The following is a 20228-nucleotide window of genomic DNA, read 5'->3' as shown; positions in this document are numbered from 1 at the left end:
GGCACCATGAGGCTGCGTGCCTGGCAGGGCAGGGCTGCGCTGGACAGCACGTGGCCACCCAGGTCTCATGTGTGCGTTTCACTGCCCCGCGTCTCTGCCTCCAGCGCTCCCACCTCCTCTTCCTTTCTCAGCGGTCGTCTTGGGGAAGCCCCCCTCAGCGGGCGCCCTGTCACTCCCTCCCACTCAGCAGGGACCCTTTTAGACTCACTGGGGGACAGGCAGTGGCAGAGACGCGGAGGGAGCGGCCCAGGGGGCAGCAGAGGAAGCGGAGCCCAGGACCGGGAGGAGGGGCTGGGCGGGGGAGGGGCCGCCGCCGCTGGCACATGCTGGGGACCTTCTGGGCCACAGTAATTTCACTTTCCCAGAAAATGAAACTGAAGCAGGGCCGCGGTCACATGACAGGAGGCGTGCTATATAGCCGCTGCCTCGGACTCTTGCTTCCAGATCTGAAGAGGACGGCGCGGGCCTCTCGAAGCCCCGAACTGGAGGAGGTATGCAGTGTCCTTCGTGCCGGCATGTCTCCAAAGAGGAAGCCCCCATCTTCTGCAGCCAGTGTGGAAAGAGGCTGCCTCCTGCAGTCCCCATGCCAGGTACGGCCCAAGGGGGCGCTGGTGGGTACTGGGGGCTGAGTGGGGGCAGTGGGGACACCCGCGATGGAGCGGAGAGCCAGTCCTGGCCCGCCCCTTTCCAGGAAATGGGAACTGAGGCCAGCAGGCAATGCAGGCAGGCCAGAGGTCTTCTGTGGCCGAAGAACTCTTTCAAGAAGAACAGTTTCGTTAGAACAACTGTGATGGGTCCTTTGCTAGAGGCACCACTGTTTTTTATTTTATTTTATTATTATTATTTTTTGTCTGTTTTTTGTGACCGGTAAGGGGATCGCAACCCTTGGCTTGGTGTCGCCTGCACTGCGCTCAGCCAGTGAGCGCACCGGCCATCCCTACATAGGATCCGAACCGTGGCCCGCCGCTGCGCTCCCAAGCGCTGCACTCTCCCGAGTGCGCCACGGGGCTGGCCCCACCACTGTTTTTTAAAGTTTCAGTTTCGTTTCCTAGAGAGAACTAGAGGGAACTGGGCTGAGGGTTCTTAGAGGATTGCAGAAGATGTTGCACGGAAGCGTGTCTGAGGTGTTGCTGGGGGGTGAGGACTGTGCCTGGGTTTGGTTGTAAGGTGACTGTGAGAGGTCCCCACAGCTTCCCCAGGCCCCTTCCTGGCTCAGGGCGGCTGAGTGACAGGAGCAGAGCCACGGTGTCAGGTGGGCCTCGGACTCTGGTCTCCCTCCTCCCTCAGGGCTGTTCTTGGCAGTTCCAGGTTGTCAATGCTGTCCATGTAGTGGCAGCTCCAAGTTAATGCTTGCGTCCTGGACCTCTCGCCTGAGCAGCCTGTCTACATGGGTATCTGAGACCTTCAGCCTTTCCGTGCCCAAAGCCCAGCTCCCCGTAGGCCGTCACTTCCACTGAGCAGGGCAACTCACCCTGCAGCAGCTCTGCCCAAGCCCGGCACAGTCCTCGGCTCCTCTCCTTCCTTCATGCCCACATCCAGCTCCCAGAAGACCTTGTGGGCCGCACCATCCAAACCTCCCCAAGGTCTGACAACTTCCACCCTGGAAAGCCACCGCCGTCCTGTTGGGGATGATGGCAAGAGGCCCTGACCTCCCTGCCTCCCCTTGCCCTCCTCAGCATAGCAATCAAATCACATATCCCCTTTTAAGACCCCAATGTAACGAAGAGTGCAAGCTGGAGTCCATGCATTGGCCCACAAGGTCCTGCACAGAGTGCTGCACACCCCGTTCCTCCTGACCTCTTCTCCTGCTGCCCCCCAGAGCCCACTCGCCTCCCTGGGACACACTAGGTGTGCTCCAACTGCAGGGCCTTTGTACCCCGTTCCCTCTGCCTGGAACACACCTTTCCCCAAAGGGAACATGGCTCCCTTCCGCCCCTCTTCCAGTCTTTGCCCAACTGTCACCTCCTCTGGTGAGTCCCACCCTGGCCACTCCATTTAAAACTACAACCTGCCCCTCCCCCAGACTCCCAGTTGCACTTCACCTGGCCATTTGTCCATGTAGCACTTGGCACACACTGGTGTGTGGCTTCCAAGGAGACCTTTGCTCTCCTGTTCGCTGTTTTATCCCAGGTTCCTCGCTCAGTGCCTGGCACATGACAGGTGCTCGACATTTATTCGATGCATGCATCAAAGAAGGTTTGCGAGAGACCGTGCGTGTTTTCTGAACATGCGCTGTGCCTATGTATATAGTCTGTGAGTGTTGTCAGTACCAGCATGTCCTGCTTGCCTCTGGGGACTCGCTGGTGTCGCGCTTGGCTTTGAGTTGCAGCCGACCGGTCTTGACGTCACTCTCATTCTGTGCGTTTGGATGGAGTGCTCATATTGTAGGGGCTTTTATTGGACTACAAGAGATACGAAGAGCCTGCTGCTTTTCGTCACTGATTTTTGTTTTATCGATTTTCTTTGGTGCTTACTCTGTGGGGAGCAGCTTTGGCTGAAAGACAGCTTTGAGGGCTCCACCCTTTCATTTGGAACACCCCGGGCCTGACGGGTCATGGAATTGGGTGCTCTCAGTAATCATCTGGGTGCCTGCTCTTGTTATCCATTTCTTGCTGTCAAGGTACTGAGTCATGGGATGGCTGAGTTTCCTGTGCCAGGGGGAATTTCTGACCTGTCTGGGGTCTTCACCCTTGGTTGCTAGAACATCTGCCTGGGTTAGGGCCTTGGGAGGGGAAGGTCTTTGGAGTCCCAGAGATTAAAAAAACAAATCCAACCTGCTAAACTGTGACTTGTCAGGCACTGTGCTAAGCATTGAAGGAGCAGCTGTCATAAATCCCATTTTACAGATGTTAAGAGAAGCACAGAGAGGTTAAGTAACTTGCCCATGGTCACACAGCTAGCAACTGGCAGAGACAGGGTTTGAACCCTCTGGGGCCCACCTGGGTTCTGTGGATGAACAGCTCTAGCCTCTGCCTTCATGGCCTGCAGTCGGGGGAGGCCGGCATCAAGTGTGGGCCCCGGGGATTAAAAGTAATTACTGTGACAGAGTGAAACAGGGTTGTCTGTGACTGAGCTGAGAAGGGGTGGTGTGGGGCAGACAGAGCACCTGGGGGGGGCTTCATTTAGTCTCAGATCCCATTGGGAAAACGGGGCTCTTCATATTTGCCCTCTCAGAGGGTCTTCCTGAAAGTTTCCCCTCCCGTTGCCTCTCCTTTCATTTTGAGTGAGGGGCCTTCTTGGGGCTGTGAGGGCAGCCGACGTGTTTGTCAACAGAACAGAAAAAACAACATGAAGATTTGTCCGAGAACAAGGGTGTGTGGCATTTTTACAAAATGTCATTAAGTCTTCTCATACTTGAACTAGAGCCAGCGGCTGCCTTGCTGGGCGGGGGGAGTGCCTGTCCTGGTAGGTGGGGAGGGTGGGCAGGGGTGGCTGTCCACCTCGTTAGGTGCCCGGCTGGCCTGGGGCCACCATGAGCAAGCTTCCCCACACCCAGCTGTGCTTGTTAAAGGAACAGAAACTGAAACCAACATGATGGGGCCTTGACTGGAGCTGCTTAGAAGGCGGTGGCTCCTCCTGTCAGCCACTTGCAGGAGAGGGGGACCCAGGCAGGCTGGTCCCCCAGGAGCCTGGGCAGGGCAGGGCCCTGTGGGGCCAGTGGAGGCCAGGTTCAGTGTTCTCAGAAACCCCTGGATACCTGGGTGTTGGTGGAAAGGGTGTGATGGGTAATTTTAGGTGTCAACTTGGCTGGATTTGGGAATGTGTAGAAACCTGATAAAGCATTATTTCTGGATGTGTCTGTGAGTGTGTTTCCAGAGATTAGCGTGGGAGCCTGAGTGGATTAGGTGGGGCAGAGCTGCCCTCAACATGGGAAGGCATGATTCAGTCTGGGCCCAGAGAGAATGAACAGGAAAGGCAAAAATGTATCCAGGGGCTGGGATACATTCGCCTCCTGCCTTGGACATCAGAACCCCAGCCTTTGGACCCCAGGGCTTACCCCAGCGGCCCCCCAGGTTCTCAGGCCTTTTGCCTGGGACTGAGAGTTACACCCTTGGCTTCCCTGGTTCTTAGGCCTTCAGACACTGAGCGCAGCTGCCAGCATCCTAGGGTCTCCAACTTGCAGACAGCCTGTCCTGGGACTGCTCAGCCTTCATGATTGGCATGAGCCACTTCCCTAATAAATCTCTCATCCATCCGTCTGTCTACATATTCTACTGGTTCTGTCTCCCTGGACAACCCTAATCCAGGTGGCTATGAGTATTTAATGAGTTAACGGGTGAAGCGCTTAGTAAGTGCTAATCGAGTCCAGCTACTTTCCTTCTTACATTTGCACGCTTGTGGCAAATGACCTGCACATTACAGGAGGACACCATGAGGTCCCCGTCCTGGCTCCAGCCCTGTCTCCCTCCGCTGAACAACACTGTTAACTGACGTGTCCCCTCCACGTCGAAGCGCATGCATGCACGCAGGCTCGGAGCCGGGGGCCACGCACACGCTTCGCCTCCCTGCAGTGCCAGGCTGCGGCCTCCGGGTGATGGTGGCCTCGGTGACACCTTTGCCCTGCCCCATGCGGGGCCTGACTCGGCAGCCGGCCTGGGCCCTTGGGTTCTTCCACGGTTTGCCGTGGCCCCCGCTGAGCCGTGACCTTGCTGGGAGATCTCGTCCCGGAGCCGGGCAGTTTCCGGAGACGAACTCCCAGCATTACAGCAGAAGGCGCGCTGCTGATCCCCTGCACACGGCTTCTCCGGCCGCCCTCGCCACGTGTCCCCGAGGGCGCGCTCCCACGCGCATCCGCTCCAGCCCCGGGAGTGAGCGACCCTGCCCGACCGCCCGGCGATGCCGACCAGACCGGTGCCATGCCGATTGCCTTGACGGGTGGGGAGGCCAGGCGTTTTTGAAAGTTGAAGCCACACGTGCTTCTTTTCTGTTGCTTTTGCCTGCTTCTCTTTAGGAAAGCTTGTTTCGTTTTGCTTTGTTCTCCTACGGACATTCGCAGGCATGGCGTTGACGGAAGCCCAGTGTTGGGAGACTAGGACGGTCAGAGCCCCGGATGTCCGGCGTCTGCGCAGCGGCTGAGGTGGGCGTGCGCGTGCGCACGGTGTCCTGTGAGTGCGCATGTGCACCCAGGAGGGTGGTTTTGGCTTGTGGGCTTGAGTGTAGAGGACGAACCGCGCCCGCAGAGGGGCTTGGGGAGGACGCGCGGGCAACCGTGTGAGGGCGGCTGCTCCTAGCTCCGAGTAAAGCCTGTTGCTTCTTCACGCACGGCTCCCAGGGCCTTTTCCTCTTACCTCGCTCGTGACCTGCGTGTGAAGGTGTTGGGAGAGTGTAGGAGGATGGTCGGGGCCCTCAGATGCTCGGAATCTTGCCGAGCATTTGCTGTGAATACGTTGCGTGTGGGCGGAGTTGGTGCGCCTGCGCGGAGCCGCCATTGGCGGGCTTTTTACTGCGTTGGGCGGCCGCCATGTGTGCGGCCATGCTCTCCATCCTACAGGCCTACAAGGACCTGTTTGCCGGTTACCTAGTTCATAGACCCGCGTGTGAGGGGCCTGGGGACCCAGTCTGGCGTGTGAGGGGTCTGGGGACCCGGCCTGGCGTGTGCGGGGTTTGTGACCCAGTCTGTGAACGGGCTTGAGGGGGTCTGTGAGCTCCAGACCCAGCCCTAGCACGACATTTGGCCCAGTCAGTGCAGGATTACGGGCAGGTAAAAGGAGCTCTGCAATTGGCGCTATGAGCAGGATTCCGACAAAAGCCAGAGAGCCATACAGAAGGGTTTGTGACCCAGTCTGGACAACGGGCTTGGGTCTGTGAGCCCTAGCCCTAACTCTACAATTGGCATAGTCTGGCAGGATTCTGAGCAGGTACGGGAGCCAAAAGCTTCTTGGGAGGAGGAAATGTGGCTATTTTTGAATATGCTCTGCCCTATGGCCGCCTTCCTGTTGACCGGGATCTGGTAGCTCCTCACTGTACTGCAAGGCAGCATAGGCCAGGCACTACAGTGGAGAACCCCATGGGCCGGGGAGGAAGTGTGGCTGTCCTTGAGCATGTGGTCCCTGGTGGCCACTTTTCTGCTGACTGGAGCCTGGCTACTGCTCACTATGCTGAGAACTGATCAAGAGTTGAAGCAGAAAGCAGAGTTGTTGGAAGCACAGATAAATGTCCTGGAGGATGACATGCAGTGACTGGCCATACCTGCTTCTCACACCGGGGAAGACGACAAACCCAGTGGTGAGTTGGGGGAGACTGTGCGTCTCCAGGCATGACCTGTTGTGCATCAGAAAGTGAAACGTGAGCAGCCTATGGGACCAGGCGGACAACCAGTGGGCGAGCCACAGGTGACCCAATTCACTACCTATGTCCTGTATACCCAGGTTGAATTAGTTGACTTGGAAAGACAGTTCAGGCAGAAACGGGGGAATCCCCTGGCTGCTTGGCTGCTGTGGTTATGGAACCTAGGGTTGGATAGTGTGATATACTCTGGTGAGGAGATGGAGAAGTTGGCCTCCATCACCATAGGCAGCGGCTGCAGAATAGCTGCAGATATGCACAAGGGTGAGGTGATCATTCCTTGATGGACTGGGTGAGTGCAGCTGCCTGAACCATATGGTCGAATGCTAGAGAACTGCCCAAGATTGTGAGTAAATGGCAAACATATGTAGAGTTGGTTCAAATAATTAGGGAGCTGGGGATGGGGCAGTCCATGTTTAATGTGAACACTCGTGGCCCAGACGATGAAAATTTTACAGGCAGCATGAGAGACATAGTGCTGCAGAATGCCCCATCAATGATGACTATACTGGCCCCCTACATTGGTTGCCCTATACATGAGGTAACAACCATGATAGCCAGCCTGGGTGAGGTAGAGGATAGAAGACAAGCAAAAGTGGTCCGAAAGGTGGCTAAGACCAAACTCCCAAGGAATACTTGGGATTTTATCCCAAAGGGACCAAGCAAGACTAGCCGTAAGGAGATGTGTCTTGACTTGCCTACAGCAGGGGTTGATAAAAAGAAAATTGACCGGCAGCCAAATGCAGTCCCATTTGCCTTGTGGCAGCAATTGTGCCCCTAACAGCGTTTCACCAAATCTTTGGAAACAGGTAGCAAGGTACGCTCAGTGGATTTAAAGGATTTTTTGATTGCTCCCGAGGAGGCAGATGTGCGAAGCTTTGAGAGGACATCCCGGGAAGCCACATTAGGTCGGCTGCTCCGAGCTCTGAATAAAGCCTATTATTTCTTCACACACGGCTCCAAGGATTTTTCCTATTACCTCGCTCGTAGACCTGCATGTGGAGGGTTTGTGACCCAATCTGGACAATGGGTTTGAGGGGTCTGTGAGCCCTAGCCCTAGCTCTACACCCGGCTCCCCTGGCTTGCTCGGCGGGAGGAAGGCCTGGGCTGCCTGGCCCAAGTCAGGCCCGAGGGCTTCAGGTGTGCAGAGGGCTCTTGCTCTCTCCTCTGGTCCTGGCAGCCTTGCCTCTCCTCCATCCAGCTGTGCCCGCAGGCTGGACAGCACAGTGGTCTCCTACGTCCCATCTTTCGGTCCCTCTAGAAGGCGAGAGTGGATCTGTCAGAAACCCCAATGAGCAAGCCAGAGGCTTCTTTACCGATGGGCCTGTCTTCGAGTCAGTCACTGGGGCTGGGGGAAGTGCCCGGTTCTCACTGGAGTGGGCTAATGGGCCTGCCCTCCAGCGGGAGGAGGGAGAATGAGCGGAATCCCGTTAATTATGAAATATCAGCTGTGCAAAGGAAGTAGCTTGAGGTGTTGTGTGTTACAGTTTATTTCCCAGCTTTTACTTTTTGAATATGAGGTTTTTGGGGGGGTGTTTTTTGGTGGCTGGCTGGTATAGGGATTGAACCCTGGACCTCGGTATTATCAGCACCACACTCTAACCAGCTGAGCCAGCTGACCAGCCCTACTGTAAGCTTTTGTGTGTTTGTGTCTGTGTATGTAGAAGTTTAGAGGATTTTTTTTTTCCTTTTTGTCTATTTTCGTGACCGGCAACGGATCGTTATTATTATTATTATTATTATTTTTTTAACGATGACCTGTAAGGGGATCCTAGCCCTTGACTTGGTGTTGTCAGCACCATGCTCTCACAAGTGAGCTAACCAGCCATCCCTATATGGGATCCGAACCTGTGGCCTTGGCGTTATCAGCACCACACTCTTCCAAGTGAGCCACAGGCCGGCCCAAGCAGTTGAGAGGATTCATTTGTTCCTGAGCACCGTGTACATCCAGGCACATGGGATTCAAAGGGGAACACGGTGGGGCGTGGTCTCTGCCTTCTAGAACTTACAGAGGAGGAGGAGGGAAAGGAAACAGCTCAGTGCTTGGAGGGGGGAAGCAGGATGGAGCTTGGGGAGGAGGCACCCGGATCAGCAGGAAACTGGGGCTGGCCTGGACCTTGGAAAAGGGTCTCCGGGGATCAGGTTAAGAGAAGGTTCCAGACAGAAAACCAGGCTTGAAATGTCACCATCTGGAGTGTGTGTGAGAAGAGCGGTAGGATTGAGACCCATTTTGAAAATGGGGAACTCTTGAAGGTGCAGCTGGGAGGGGGCCCTGGATCAGGTGCTCGGTTTGGAGTGACCGCACTCAGTGCTGTGTGGACATCAGCTCCAAATGGGTGTGATTCTGGAGGCAGACTGGCCAGGGTGGATGATGAATTAGTACCGGGACAAGGGAGGGGGCAGGAGACCCTAGACTGCTGCTGGGAGAGGTGCCACCCCTGGGAAGAGAGGAATTTTAGAGCTGTTGAGTTAGATGTGCCACTGCTGTCCCAAGTGTGGTGTCTGGGGGATGTAGTGATGTAGACAAGGGTGGGGGCTAGACATTCAGGCTGCGCTGTCTGACTGATTCGTCCTCATTGTGGATGGGGCTGGGGTCTCTGCACACCCAATAGCAGAAGTCATAGTACCCCGCACAGGTCAGCGGGCCCAAAGAGGACCTTGGAGGGAGGACGGCGCTGAGCTGTCTGCACACGCTCGTGGCGAGGGCTCCAGCTCTTCACTCCTGACGCCAGCTTGCTCTTCCCTGAGAGATGTGACGCTTCCTTCTTCTGTCTTTGCAGATTCTAAGAACAACGGCTCCACAGTGGCAGCCCCAGAGGGAGAAATGGAGTGTACGGAAAGTCTGAAGGAAGAAGGGGACCCCTGTTTGCCCCTGGCCTCAGGCGATTGGCAAGAAAATCCAGAAGAGCTTTGTCCCGATGCCTCCTGGACTGTCCAAAGAGTGAGTGTGCTCCTGGTTCTGCCCATGTCCCCTGCCCTGGCTCTGCCCAGTGCTATTTCCTGACATGTCTCTGTCAGTGGCTGTTCTAGGTACTTTCTGAGTCACTCTCGTGGTCCCCACAGCCACACAGCGTCCTCTCTGGGACAGCCTCACTGTCCAGCTGGCCCCGAAAATGCTGCCACAGCCCAGCCATGGAGCCCTGCCCACTGGGCAGCAGCAGAGCTGCCCTTCTGTGCCTGGTGCACCGTCTCAGGAGCCTGCGGGTTCCAGAGCCTCTGAGGTGTCCACCTTCCTCATCCTCCCACCAGACCCAACTCCTGTGTCTCCAGCTGTGCTGGGCTGGGCACAGGGCCCGAGCTTCTGCCTTGTGCGTGTCTTACTCTTCCTTGGGTCTCTCTGCATTGAGGTGCAAACCTGGAGGTGCTTCGCCACTTTGGGGGCAGGGCGGGTGCTCGGAAATATGCTGACTTGCGGGATGCCCTTCCTCCAACGGCCCCTTAAGACATGATAGACACCGAGAGAGTGTCCCTCAGGGAGGGACCCAGTGGGCGCCCTAGGTGAGGCTTCCAAGGGGAGTCCCCCGGACATTGTCAGGGAGAATGTTTGGAAGAGAAAGGCTCCCACATTTAAGTTCAGCCCTCTGACGACCCTGCTGGACACTGAGAAGGGGAAGGTGTCCTTCCGTGTCTGGGTTGGGGCTGTCTTCTGTCTGTCATTGCTCATAGGAGGTGCTCACAGTGCAGCTGGGGTGGGAAGTAGCAAAGCTGGCAGCACTCTGGGTTGTGGGTACGTGTGTGTGTGTGTGTGTGTGTGTGTGTGTACTGTCTGTGATGTGTGTGCGTACTGTCTGGGGGTGTGTATGGTGAGGGATGTCGTGTGTGTGTGTGTGTCTGTACTGTCTGTGATGTGTGTGCGTACTGTCTGTGAGTTATGTGTGTGTACTGTCTGGGGGTGTGTACGGTGAGGGATGTCTGTACTGTGGGGTGTGTGTGTATTGTCTGTGGTGTTTGTGTACTGTGGGGTGTGTGTGTATTGTCTGTGGTGTTTGTGTACTGTGGGGTGTGTGTGTTGTCTGGTATGTATATGAGTGTGGTATGTGTGTACTGTCTGGTGTGTGTGCATGCGTGTGTACTCTCTGGTCTTTGTGTTGTCTGTGATATGTGTAAGTGTGTGTGGTGTGTGTTTTTACTGTCTTTGGTCTGTGTGTGTGTTATGTGTAGGAGTGTGTGTTGTGTGTGTGTGTACTGTCTGGTGTATGTGCATGTGTGTACTGTGTGGTCTCTGTGTGTGTATTCTCTGGTATGTATGTGTGTATGTAGTATGTGTGTATGGTGTGTGTGTGTGTGTGTATGTGTATTGTCTGTGATATATGCAGGTGTGTGTGTGGTGTGTGTGTGTACTATTTGTGGCCTCTGTATGTGTACTGTCTGTGGTCTGTGTGTGTGTGTACTGTCTGTGTGGTGCATGTGTACTGTTTGTGGTCTGTGTGTGTGTGTGTGGTGTGTGTGTGTACTATTTGTGGCCTCTGTATGTGNCGGCGGGAGCGCCGCCGCGCTTCCCAAGCGGCGCACTGTAGCAGTGCGCCACTGGGCCGGCCCGGATTATTATTATTATTATTATTATTTTTTTAACGATGACCTGTAAGGGGATCCTAGCCCTTGACTTGGTGTTGTCAGCACCATGCTCTCACAAGTGAGCTAACCAGCCATCCCTATATGGGATCCGAACCTGTGGCCTTGGCGTTATCAGCACCACACTCTTCCAAGTGAGCCACAGGCCGGCCCAAGCAGTTGAGAGGATTCATTTGTTCCTGAGCACCGTGTACATCCAGGCACATGGGATTCAAAGGGGAACACGGTGGGGCGTGGTCTCTGCCTTCTAGAACTTACAGAGGAGGAGGAGGGAAAGGAAACAGCTCAGTGCTTGGAGGGGGGAAGCAGGATGGAGCTTGGGGAGGAGGCACCCGGATCAGCAGGAAACTGGGGCTGGCCTGGACCTTGGAAAAGGGTCTCCGGGGATCAGGTTAAGAGAAGGTTCCAGACAGAAAACCAGGCTTGAAATGTCACCATCTGGAGTGTGTGTGAGAAGAGCGGTAGGATTGAGACCCATTTTGAAAATGGGGAACTCTTGAAGGTGCAGCTGGGAGGGGGCCCTGGATCAGGTGCTCGGTTTGGAGTGACCGCACTCAGTGCTGTGTGGACATCAGCTCCAAATGGGTGTGATTCTGGAGGCAGACTGGCCAGGGTGGATGATGAATTAGTACCGGGACAAGGGAGGGGGCAGGAGACCCTAGACTGCTGCTGGGAGAGGTGCCACCCCTGGGAAGAGAGGAATTTTAGAGCTGTTGAGTTAGATGTGCCACTGCTGTCCCAAGTGTGGTGTCTGGGGGATGTAGTGATGTAGACAAGGGTGGGGGCTAGACATTCAGGCTGCGCTGTCTGACTGATTCGTCCTCATTGTGGATGGGGCTGGGGTCTCTGCACACCCAATAGCAGAAGTCATAGTACCCCGCACAGGTCAGCGGGCCCAAAGAGGACCTTGGAGGGAGGACGGCGCTGAGCTGTCTGCACACGCTCGTGGCGAGGGCTCCAGCTCTTCACTCCTGACGCCAGCTTGCTCTTCCCTGAGAGATGTGACGCTTCCTTCTTCTGTCTTTGCAGATTCTAAGAACAACGGCTCCACAGTGGCAGCCCCAGAGGGAGAAATGGAGTGTACGGAAAGTCTGAAGGAAGAAGGGGACCCCTGTTTGCCCCTGGCCTCAGGCGATTGGCAAGAAAATCCAGAAGAGCTTTGTCCCGATGCCTCCTGGACTGTCCAAAGAGTGAGTGTGCTCCTGGTTCTGCCCATGTCCCCTGCCCTGGCTCTGCCCAGTGCTATTTCCTGACATGTCTCTGTCAGTGGCTGTTCTAGGTACTTTCTGAGTCACTCTCGTGGTCCCCACAGCCACACAGCGTCCTCTCTCGGACAGCCTCACTGTCCAGCTGGCCCCGAAAATGCTGCCACAGCCCAGCCATGGAGCCCTGCCCACTGGGCAGCAGCAGAGCTGCCCTTCTGTGCCTGGTGCACCGTCTCAGGAGCCTGCGGGTTCCAGAGCCTCTGAGGTGTCCACCTTCCTCATCCTCCCACCAGACCCAACTCCTGTGTCTCCAGCTGTGCTGGGCTGGGCACAGGGCCCGAGCTTCTGCCTTGTGCGTGTCTTACTCTTCCTTGGGTCTCTCTGCATTGAGGTGCAAACCTGGAGGTGCTTCGCCACTTTGGGGGCAGGGCGGGTGCTCGGAAATATGCTGACTTGCGGGATGCCCTTCCTCCAACGGCCCCTTAAGACATGATAGACACCGAGAGAGTGTCCCTCAGGGAGGGACCCAGTGGGCGCCCTAGGTGAGGCTTCCAAGGGGAGTCCCCCGGACATTGTCAGGGAGAATGTTTGGAAGAGAAAGGCTCCCACATTTAAGTTCAGCCCTCTGACGACCCTGCTGGACACTGAGAAGGGGAAGGTGTCCTTCCGTGTCTGGGTTGGGGCTGTCTTCTGTCTGTCATTGCTCATAGGAGGTGCTCACAGTGCAGCTGGGGTGGGAAGTAGCAAAGCTGGCAGCACTCTGGGTTGTGGGTACGTGTGTGTGTGTGTGTGTGTGTGTGTGTGTACTGTCTGTGATGTGTGTGCGTACTGTCTGGGGGTGTGTATGGTGAGGGATGTCTGTACTGTGGGGTGTGTGTGTATTGTCTGTGGTGTTTGTGTACTGTGGGGTGTGTGTGTTGTCTGGTATGTATATGAGTGTGGTATGTGTGTACTGTCTGGTGTGTGTGCATGCGTGTGTACTCTCTGGTCTTTGTGTTGTCTGTGATATGTGTAAGTGTGTGTGGTGTGTGTTTTTACTGTCTTTGGTCTGTGTGTGTGTTATGTGTAGGAGTGTGTGTTGTGTGTGTGTGTACTGTCTGGTGTATGTGCATGTGTGTACTGTGTGGTCTCTGTGTGTGTATTCTCTGGTATGTATGTGTGTATGTAGTATGTGTGTATGGTGTGTGTGTGTGTGTGTATGTGTATTGTCTGTGATATATGCAGGTGTGTGTGTGGTGTGTGTGTGTACTATTTGTGGCCTCTGTATGTGTACTGTCTGGTCTGTGTGTGTGTGTACTGTCTGTGTGGTGCATGTGTACTGTTTGTGGTCTGTGTGTGTGTGTGTGGTGTGTGTGTACTGTCTGGTATGTGTGTACTGTGTGTGTAGTGTGTGTACTGTCTGTGGTCTATGTGTGGGGGGTGTGTGTATTGTCTGTGATATATGCAGGTGTGTGTGTACTGTCTGTGGCATGTACGTGTGTGCGTGTGGTGTGTGTGTGCGTGTTGTGTCCTTCCCTTTGGAGACTAATCCTTCCAGGGCAGGAAAGGCTACCCCCTGGCTTGGACCGTGGGCGATGCTGAAAGTTTGGGTAAGCTCCTGGAATGAGTGTCACTCATTAAGAACTGTAGATGACACTGCGATTGAAAATTACATTAAGACCAGCAGGGTTAGGGTTTTTTTTAACCCTGACAAGATAAGTTTAAAAGTCTTTTGGAAGAAAATAATGGGTAAGAATAACCAAGAAAGTTGTCAAAAAGAAAAGTCTTGAGGTGGGGATTGCTGTACTAGGTTAAACAGAAGCATGTTACCAAAGCAACAGTACTGAGGACAGTGATCGCCCTGAGGGTAGGCAGTGGACCAGAATAGACAGCCCTGAAATCGACTCCAGTGCAGATAAAAACAGCTGGAGAAAACATACATAACTGTTTGTCTGATCTTTGGGTGGGGAAAGATTTTCTAGTAATTAAAGCAAAGGAAGAAAAATACAAAAAAATGATTGCTGTATTTGACTTCAGAAAGTCTTAGAAGAACTGAAAACCTCATACTACACAGTGAGCCATAGAGGAAGGGCGAGCAATCCAGGAAAAGTATGTACAGCACATACGTACAAAAGTATTTACACAAAAACATTTTTAGCAAAGAGTGAGTAGCCTTAATATGTCAAAAGTGCTTAGAAATCAAGTAGAAAACAGTAACCAACCCAATTTTAAAAAGAGGCCAATAAGATAAAGTTCACAGAAGAGAAGAGATAAGTGGCCGGTAATCATATAAAGTGTTCCACCTTTGAAATCAAGCACCGAAAATTACAAGGGCCACAAGATACTATGTTAACCCTATCAAAGTAAAGAGTTGATTTAAAGCTGGCATTTGCAGCAGTAGGCAAGGGGTCACTCTGTGGCCAGAGGTAACTTAGTGGGACCAACCAACAGGGCAGGTGTCCTTTGACCTCTGCTACTCTGATTTCATTATAAGAAAACAACCTCAGGCATCTGAAGGTTTAGAACAGGGTTCCATCACAGCCTTATATTCAGGAATCCTCCTGAATAGTCCACATGGGAGATTGTCTGTGTCATACTTAAGGCAGAATACACTGTGGTCTCCATGTGTTACTTTATTCAGAGATTAAAAGTGAGAGGAAATTTTTGTATTCGGTTACTTATATAAATAAAGTTGAAAAAAGACAGTAGACTGATGTCAGTGAAAATGGCAGAGTAGGGAACTCCCAGGGCCTGTCCCTCTGCCCCCCCCCCACCATGGGCAAAAACTATAAGAATAAATGTTGGAACCCTGGAGAATAGTCAAAGGTTTGCAGCAACCAGGTAAATGCACAGTCAAGACAGAGGTGACTTGAGCGTCGTAGGAGAGCTTTGTGGTGTTTCAGCTTAGCTGGGCCCTGCTCCATGCATGGTCTTGAAGACAGCAGCCCATGGTCCTGGGGTGGGTTTCTGGTTCCAGAGGAAGCAGAGCAGACCTGTTCCCAAGGAATTGTGTTTATCTGTTTTGACCTGTCCCTTCTTACTATGTGGGTTTCCTTTTGTCGTGATGAAAATGGGAACTAGACAGAGGTGTTGTTTGTGCAATATTGTGAGTGTATTGCCACCGAGCTGTTCACTTTGAAATGGGTTTCACTTCTCTGTAAGAAAACTGTTGTCACAGAAGGAGGTTTTTTTAAAAGTGCCCGGTACACACATAGTCACACCTGAAAGAAATCCAGAATGAATTGCACAAGCGAAGTCTCTGGGGTTGTCTCAGGGGTTAGCTTGCAGGGGCTCTGTGCACATCCCCAATTCCATGATGAACCTATGTATCATCAGCCCTCAAACAACACAGGGCTGAGCTGCACGGGTCCACTACATGCAGATTTTTTTCAATAAATATTATACAGTACTGTAAATGTATCTTCTCTTCCTCATGAGGATCGCAGCCCTCAGCAGGGTGTTGTCTGCACCGCGCTCAGCCAGTGGGCAATATTATACAGTACTGTAAATGTATCTTCTCTTCCTCATGAGGATCGCAGCCCTCAGCAGGGTGTTGTCTGCACCGCGCTCAGCCAGTGGGCACACCGGCCATCCCTATATAGGATCCGAACCCGCAGCCTCGGCGCTACCAGCACCGCACTCTCCCAAGTGAGCCACGGGGCCAGCCCATCCTCATGATTTTCTTAATATTATTTATTTTACTTTAAGAATACAGTATATATATGGGCCTGGTGGCGCACTGGATAAGTGCGCCGCTTGGGAAGCGCAGTGGCCCTCCCGCCCGAGGGTTCGGATCCCACATACAGACCGGTTCCCGCTCACTGGCTGAGCGAGGCGCGGGAGCAACACCAAGGGTTGCGATCCCGTTGCCGGTTGCCGGTCCCCGGTCCGGTGCGGGGGCAACACTGAGGGTTGTGATCCGTTGCCGGACATGGAAATAGACAAAAGACAAAAAAAAAAAAAAAAAAAGAATACAGTATATAATACACATAACATACAAAATATGTGTTAATCGATTATTTATGTTATCAGGGTCAACAATAGGCCATTAGTGTTAAGTTTTGGGGTAGTCAAAAGTTATATGCAGATTTTTGGCTGCACAGGGGTGTCAGCACCCCAACCCCTGTGTTGTTCAAGGGTCAACTGTAATTCTTACTCGGAGAGTGGTGTACGTGTTACAGAGCACAGGTGTGGCAGGAGAGGGCGCTGCTTGGCCAGACCTACCCCCAGCACATAGGGTGAGGGGGTCCTTCCGTCCAGCGGCCATGGGGTGGGTGGAGAGTGTTGTGGTTAATGGGGACAGTGGGAGGTCCCACCCCTCCTGTCACCAGGGTGACCATTCTCTGCCTGCCCTTTCCTTTGGTAGCCATTTGATGCCAACCCACTGGGTGCCCTTTGCAGATTTTTGCTTGCTCTCGACGGGCTGGCAGATTCGTACGTCCCGTGGTGAGGGAGGGGGGATGGCTGGAGCCAGGAGACAGTGGGTTGGAGGCACCGTCCGAGCCTGTGGCTCTGTGTAGCTGTCCTTCCTTAGCTTCCTACTGGGCTCCTTGGTGTGAGGGTACGGCAGCCACTGGCATGTGCCCGTGGGAGCCAGGCTACCGCCTTTGCCCCAGAGGCTCTGGAGGTTGGCGTGGCTCTGTGGAGTGCCCGGGCCGCCCTGCCCCTCTGTTTGTGTCATCTGTGTTCGAAGCTCCAGCCTTAGCATCCTGGTGGAGGCCCCAGGGAGCAGACCCCGAGTTTGCTTGTCTCATGGGGAAGTCAGGGTGCCTCCTTGCAGGGTGCTGTCTCTGGCCTGGGACAGTTCCTCTCTACGTGGGTTTGCTGTCTGCAGGAGCTCTTTCTTGGTTTCCCTATACCCTCCTGCCTGTCGCCCTGGACGGCCAAGGGTGCTGGCGAGGGAGCTCAGTCCCCACAAGCGGGTGTCTCTGCCTGGCCTTACTAAGAGGAGGCAGCCCCAACGTGGGGTGGCCCTGCCCTGTCTGAAGGGGGTCGTGTTTCAACAGGGAGTTGCATCAGAGGCTTTGGTAGATGCTGTAGACTACGCGTCAGATGAGTTGGAAGCTGCTAATTATGTTCCCTACAAAAGAAGAAAGGAGGACCCAACCCTGTTTGCGGGTGCTGGTGCATGCTCCACAGACCCTGAGCAGGTAGTTTGCACAAACAGTTGGACAAAATGCCTCCCTGCCAAGCCCTGCATGCCAGCTGACCCCCCACACCCCTGGTGATGGTGTCCCCAACGGTCAAGAAAGGCTGGTTGGTGGGGGGAGCCATTTCTCAGGTTGTTCTGGGCTGGTCTGTGAAACAGAAATGCCGATCTGGGTTTCAGCTCTTGTGATGCTGAGGACGTTCTGCTAACTAAATTTCAGCTTCATTGTGTGTGCCCTTCCTACTTGTTTTTTCACCCATCATTTTATTTCTTGTGAAACTATCTCCTCTGACATCTGGAGAAACTTAACCTGGTAAAGCTCCACAGGCAACACAGGAGTCTTCTCACAGACCACAGCAGGAGGACGAGGGCCCATGGGGGGCCTGATGGCAAGGAACGGGCAGGGGGAGTCCAGGTGGAGCCTCTGTCCTGGTCACTAGGTCATGGATGGTGCTCGAAACACTGGTGATGTAGTGGAAGTCCTAGTGAATTTAGTCTCTGGTTTCTGAAAGTTCAAATCCAGGCTTCTTTCATTTTCTGTAGTATTTAGAAGTATTAGAGGGTTTACTAATAATATCAAAAGTGAAACCAGCTAATATACAAGTACACCGTGAAAGTACAGTCATGTGTTGCTTAATGACGGGCATGTGTTCTGAGAAATGTGTCGTGAGGTGATTTTGTCGCCATGTGAACATCATAGAGTGCACTTACCCAACACTAGAGGGTGCCACCTATTGCACGGCTCAGCTGTGTGGTGGAGCCGTCACAGTCCTGTGGGACCACGTGCGTGAGGTCTGTCATTCACTTACCCAACACTAGAGGGTGCCACCTATTGCACGGCTCAGCTGTGTGGTGGAGCCCTCACAATCCTGTGGGACCACGTGCGTGAGGTCTGTCATTCACCAACATGTTCTTATGCAGCCCATGACTGTACTTTTGCTTATAAGGAAAAGCGAGGAAGCTTCCTACATTGAAGAGTGATGCTCATGAGGTTTAACTGTTACTTTTTACAGAGAGTGATGCCTTTTTTCTGCATAAAATGGTCCTTTCTTAACAAAGATTGAATGAGCGACCGTTCTGTGCGGCCAGTGCTAGGTACTAGATGTGGGCTGCAGGGCCTCCAAGCCAGGTGGGGCCTTTCTTCCATGGGCTTACAGCGGGCATCAACACAGCGGCTTGATTGGCCCAGCCAGAAAACACAGTGGGGGTGCCAAGCCCATTCTCGATAGCAGCAAGACTGTGAGAACCAACCTGCAAAAAAAAAGGACTGAGATGTAGAACGTGTGAGGGGGAAGCTCCAGGGTGGGATGTAGGACGTGTGAGGGGAAAGTTCCAGGGCTGGATGGATGGACGCGGAGGGAGGCTTGAGTCCCTGGATAAATGAGCTCTTGTCCAAGAGGGAAGATAGAAGCCTTAATATTGCAAAGATGTGGTTCTCACCCCAGATTTATACATTAAATTAACCAAAAAGTGTATAAAAGTAGTATAGCTCCAAACGGGTTTTGTTTTGTTGGAAGTTGACGAGAAGATTCTAAACTCTACCCGAACTGTAAGTTGGTGAGAGTGCCCATAGAGAATGTGAAAAGAAGAAAAATGAATGGGAGATTTATGTGAAAGCCATAGTGACATTCTGATGGAGAAACACAGAGACACAGCAGTGGGCACCAGCCTGGGCTCCAGACAGACATGTGTTAAGTGACTGTGGTCACTCAGGGTGCAAGAGCTGATGAGTCCAGCAGGGGGCGTCTGACGGCATCGCTGTTTGGAAAAAACTAATGTAGATTCCCAGCTCAGAAAATATAGATGGATGTTTATAAAATTATGTAAATATGTGTAAGGCTTATCAAAAAAAAAAAAAAAAACCCCATAAGTACTGCTATGTCGAGACCATCCTCTGCTAAAAGAAAAAATTACGACTATGGCTCTATAAATATCTAGAGAAAACTATGAAATGGAGAAGCGGTGGCTGGAAGCGTTTGCACACATGCAAAGGGCCAGTAACTGCGACGCACCGTTAATTCTTACAAAGAGATGAGCCGATCACACTCGTGGGACAGTGGGAGACTGTCATGAAAGGCAGTTCTCATGAGAGGAGATAAATGGGCGTAAACATGGGAAAACGCTTATCTCGAAGAAGAGTATGTGCTGACCACCCTGAGAGGCTGTGATTTTGTCTGTCAGACAGTCAGTTGTTGTTTGTATTAAAAAGAGGGTTTGGGCTGGTGGCTGCTGACAGGTGGAGTGGAGGGTGGCCTGGGTCCACGTGGTAGGCTGTGGCCCTGGCTGTCACCTTTTCCTCTTGGCAGTTGTCTTCCAGGAACTGGGTCATGGTCCCTCAATGCGTTGCTCCTGCATTTACTGCAGTCTGTAGACAGCCCCGGCGAGATGGGGGAGGGGTAGTACAGCCAGACCTACGCCCCCAGGCACACACAGGTCCCACAGGCCCCACACCCGCCATGTGCCTCCTCTGGGCCCTGCAGGGCTGTCTGCCCTGGATGTGGTTCGTGCTTCTTTGTTTCTTCCTGGCTGACCGCTCCCCACTTTCTGGAAGGCAGGCCTGATCCAAGTTCCCTGGGTGTCAGGGGATGCTTCTCCCGTGCCTGGGGGTCGGGGACCTGCCACAGAGGGGTTCTCCTGTGTGGGGCCATGACTCAGTGGTTTAGAGCCCTGAGGGTTCTGTGGCCTGGTATATCTACGAGAGCCTGTGTCGTCAAATCTGTTGGAACATTGATTATCTTGATTTATTTTCAACTTCTGTAAGAAGGAAACTACCTAATTTGAGGTTTGATTATTTTAACCATCAGAAATCTTTTGGTTGCAAACGTAACTGAAAACTCAGCTTATGGGCCGGCCCGGTGGTGCACTGCTGTAGTGCGCCGCTTGGGAAGCGCAGAGGCGCTCCCGCCGAGGGTTCGGATCCCACATACAGACTGGTTCCCGCTCACTGGCTGAGCGAGGCGCGGGGGCAACACCGAGGGTTGCGATCCCGTTGCCGGTCCTCGGTCCGGTACAGGGGCAACGCCGAGGGTTGCAATCCC

The 20228-nt window shown here is 53.5% G+C and overlaps 1 protein-coding gene across 1 annotated transcript in view; it reads left to right on the top strand.

Moving 5' to 3' along the window:
- Positions 1 to 493: 493 nt before the first annotated feature.
- Positions 494 to 20228, top strand: part of RNF213 (ring finger protein 213) — a gene marked incomplete at its 3' end in the record, with an annotated part of 102699 nt that continues 82964 nt past the window's right edge. Inside the window, exons 1-2 of the mRNA XM_008590363.1 lie at positions 494 to 590; positions 9066 to 9226. Of these exons, the coding sequence (XP_008588585.1) occupies positions 494 to 590; positions 9066 to 9226 (258 nt within the window). The remainder of the gene's footprint in view (positions 591 to 9065; positions 9227 to 20228) is intronic.

This window comes from Galeopterus variegatus, unplaced genomic scaffold (genome assembly GCF_000696425.1).
Source record: "Galeopterus variegatus unplaced genomic scaffold, G_variegatus-3.0.2 Scaffold6037, whole genome shotgun sequence".
NCBI classification, from domain to species: Eukaryota; Metazoa; Chordata; class Mammalia; order Dermoptera; family Cynocephalidae; genus Galeopterus; species Galeopterus variegatus.
This window is presented reverse-complemented; position numbering and strand designations above follow the sequence as displayed.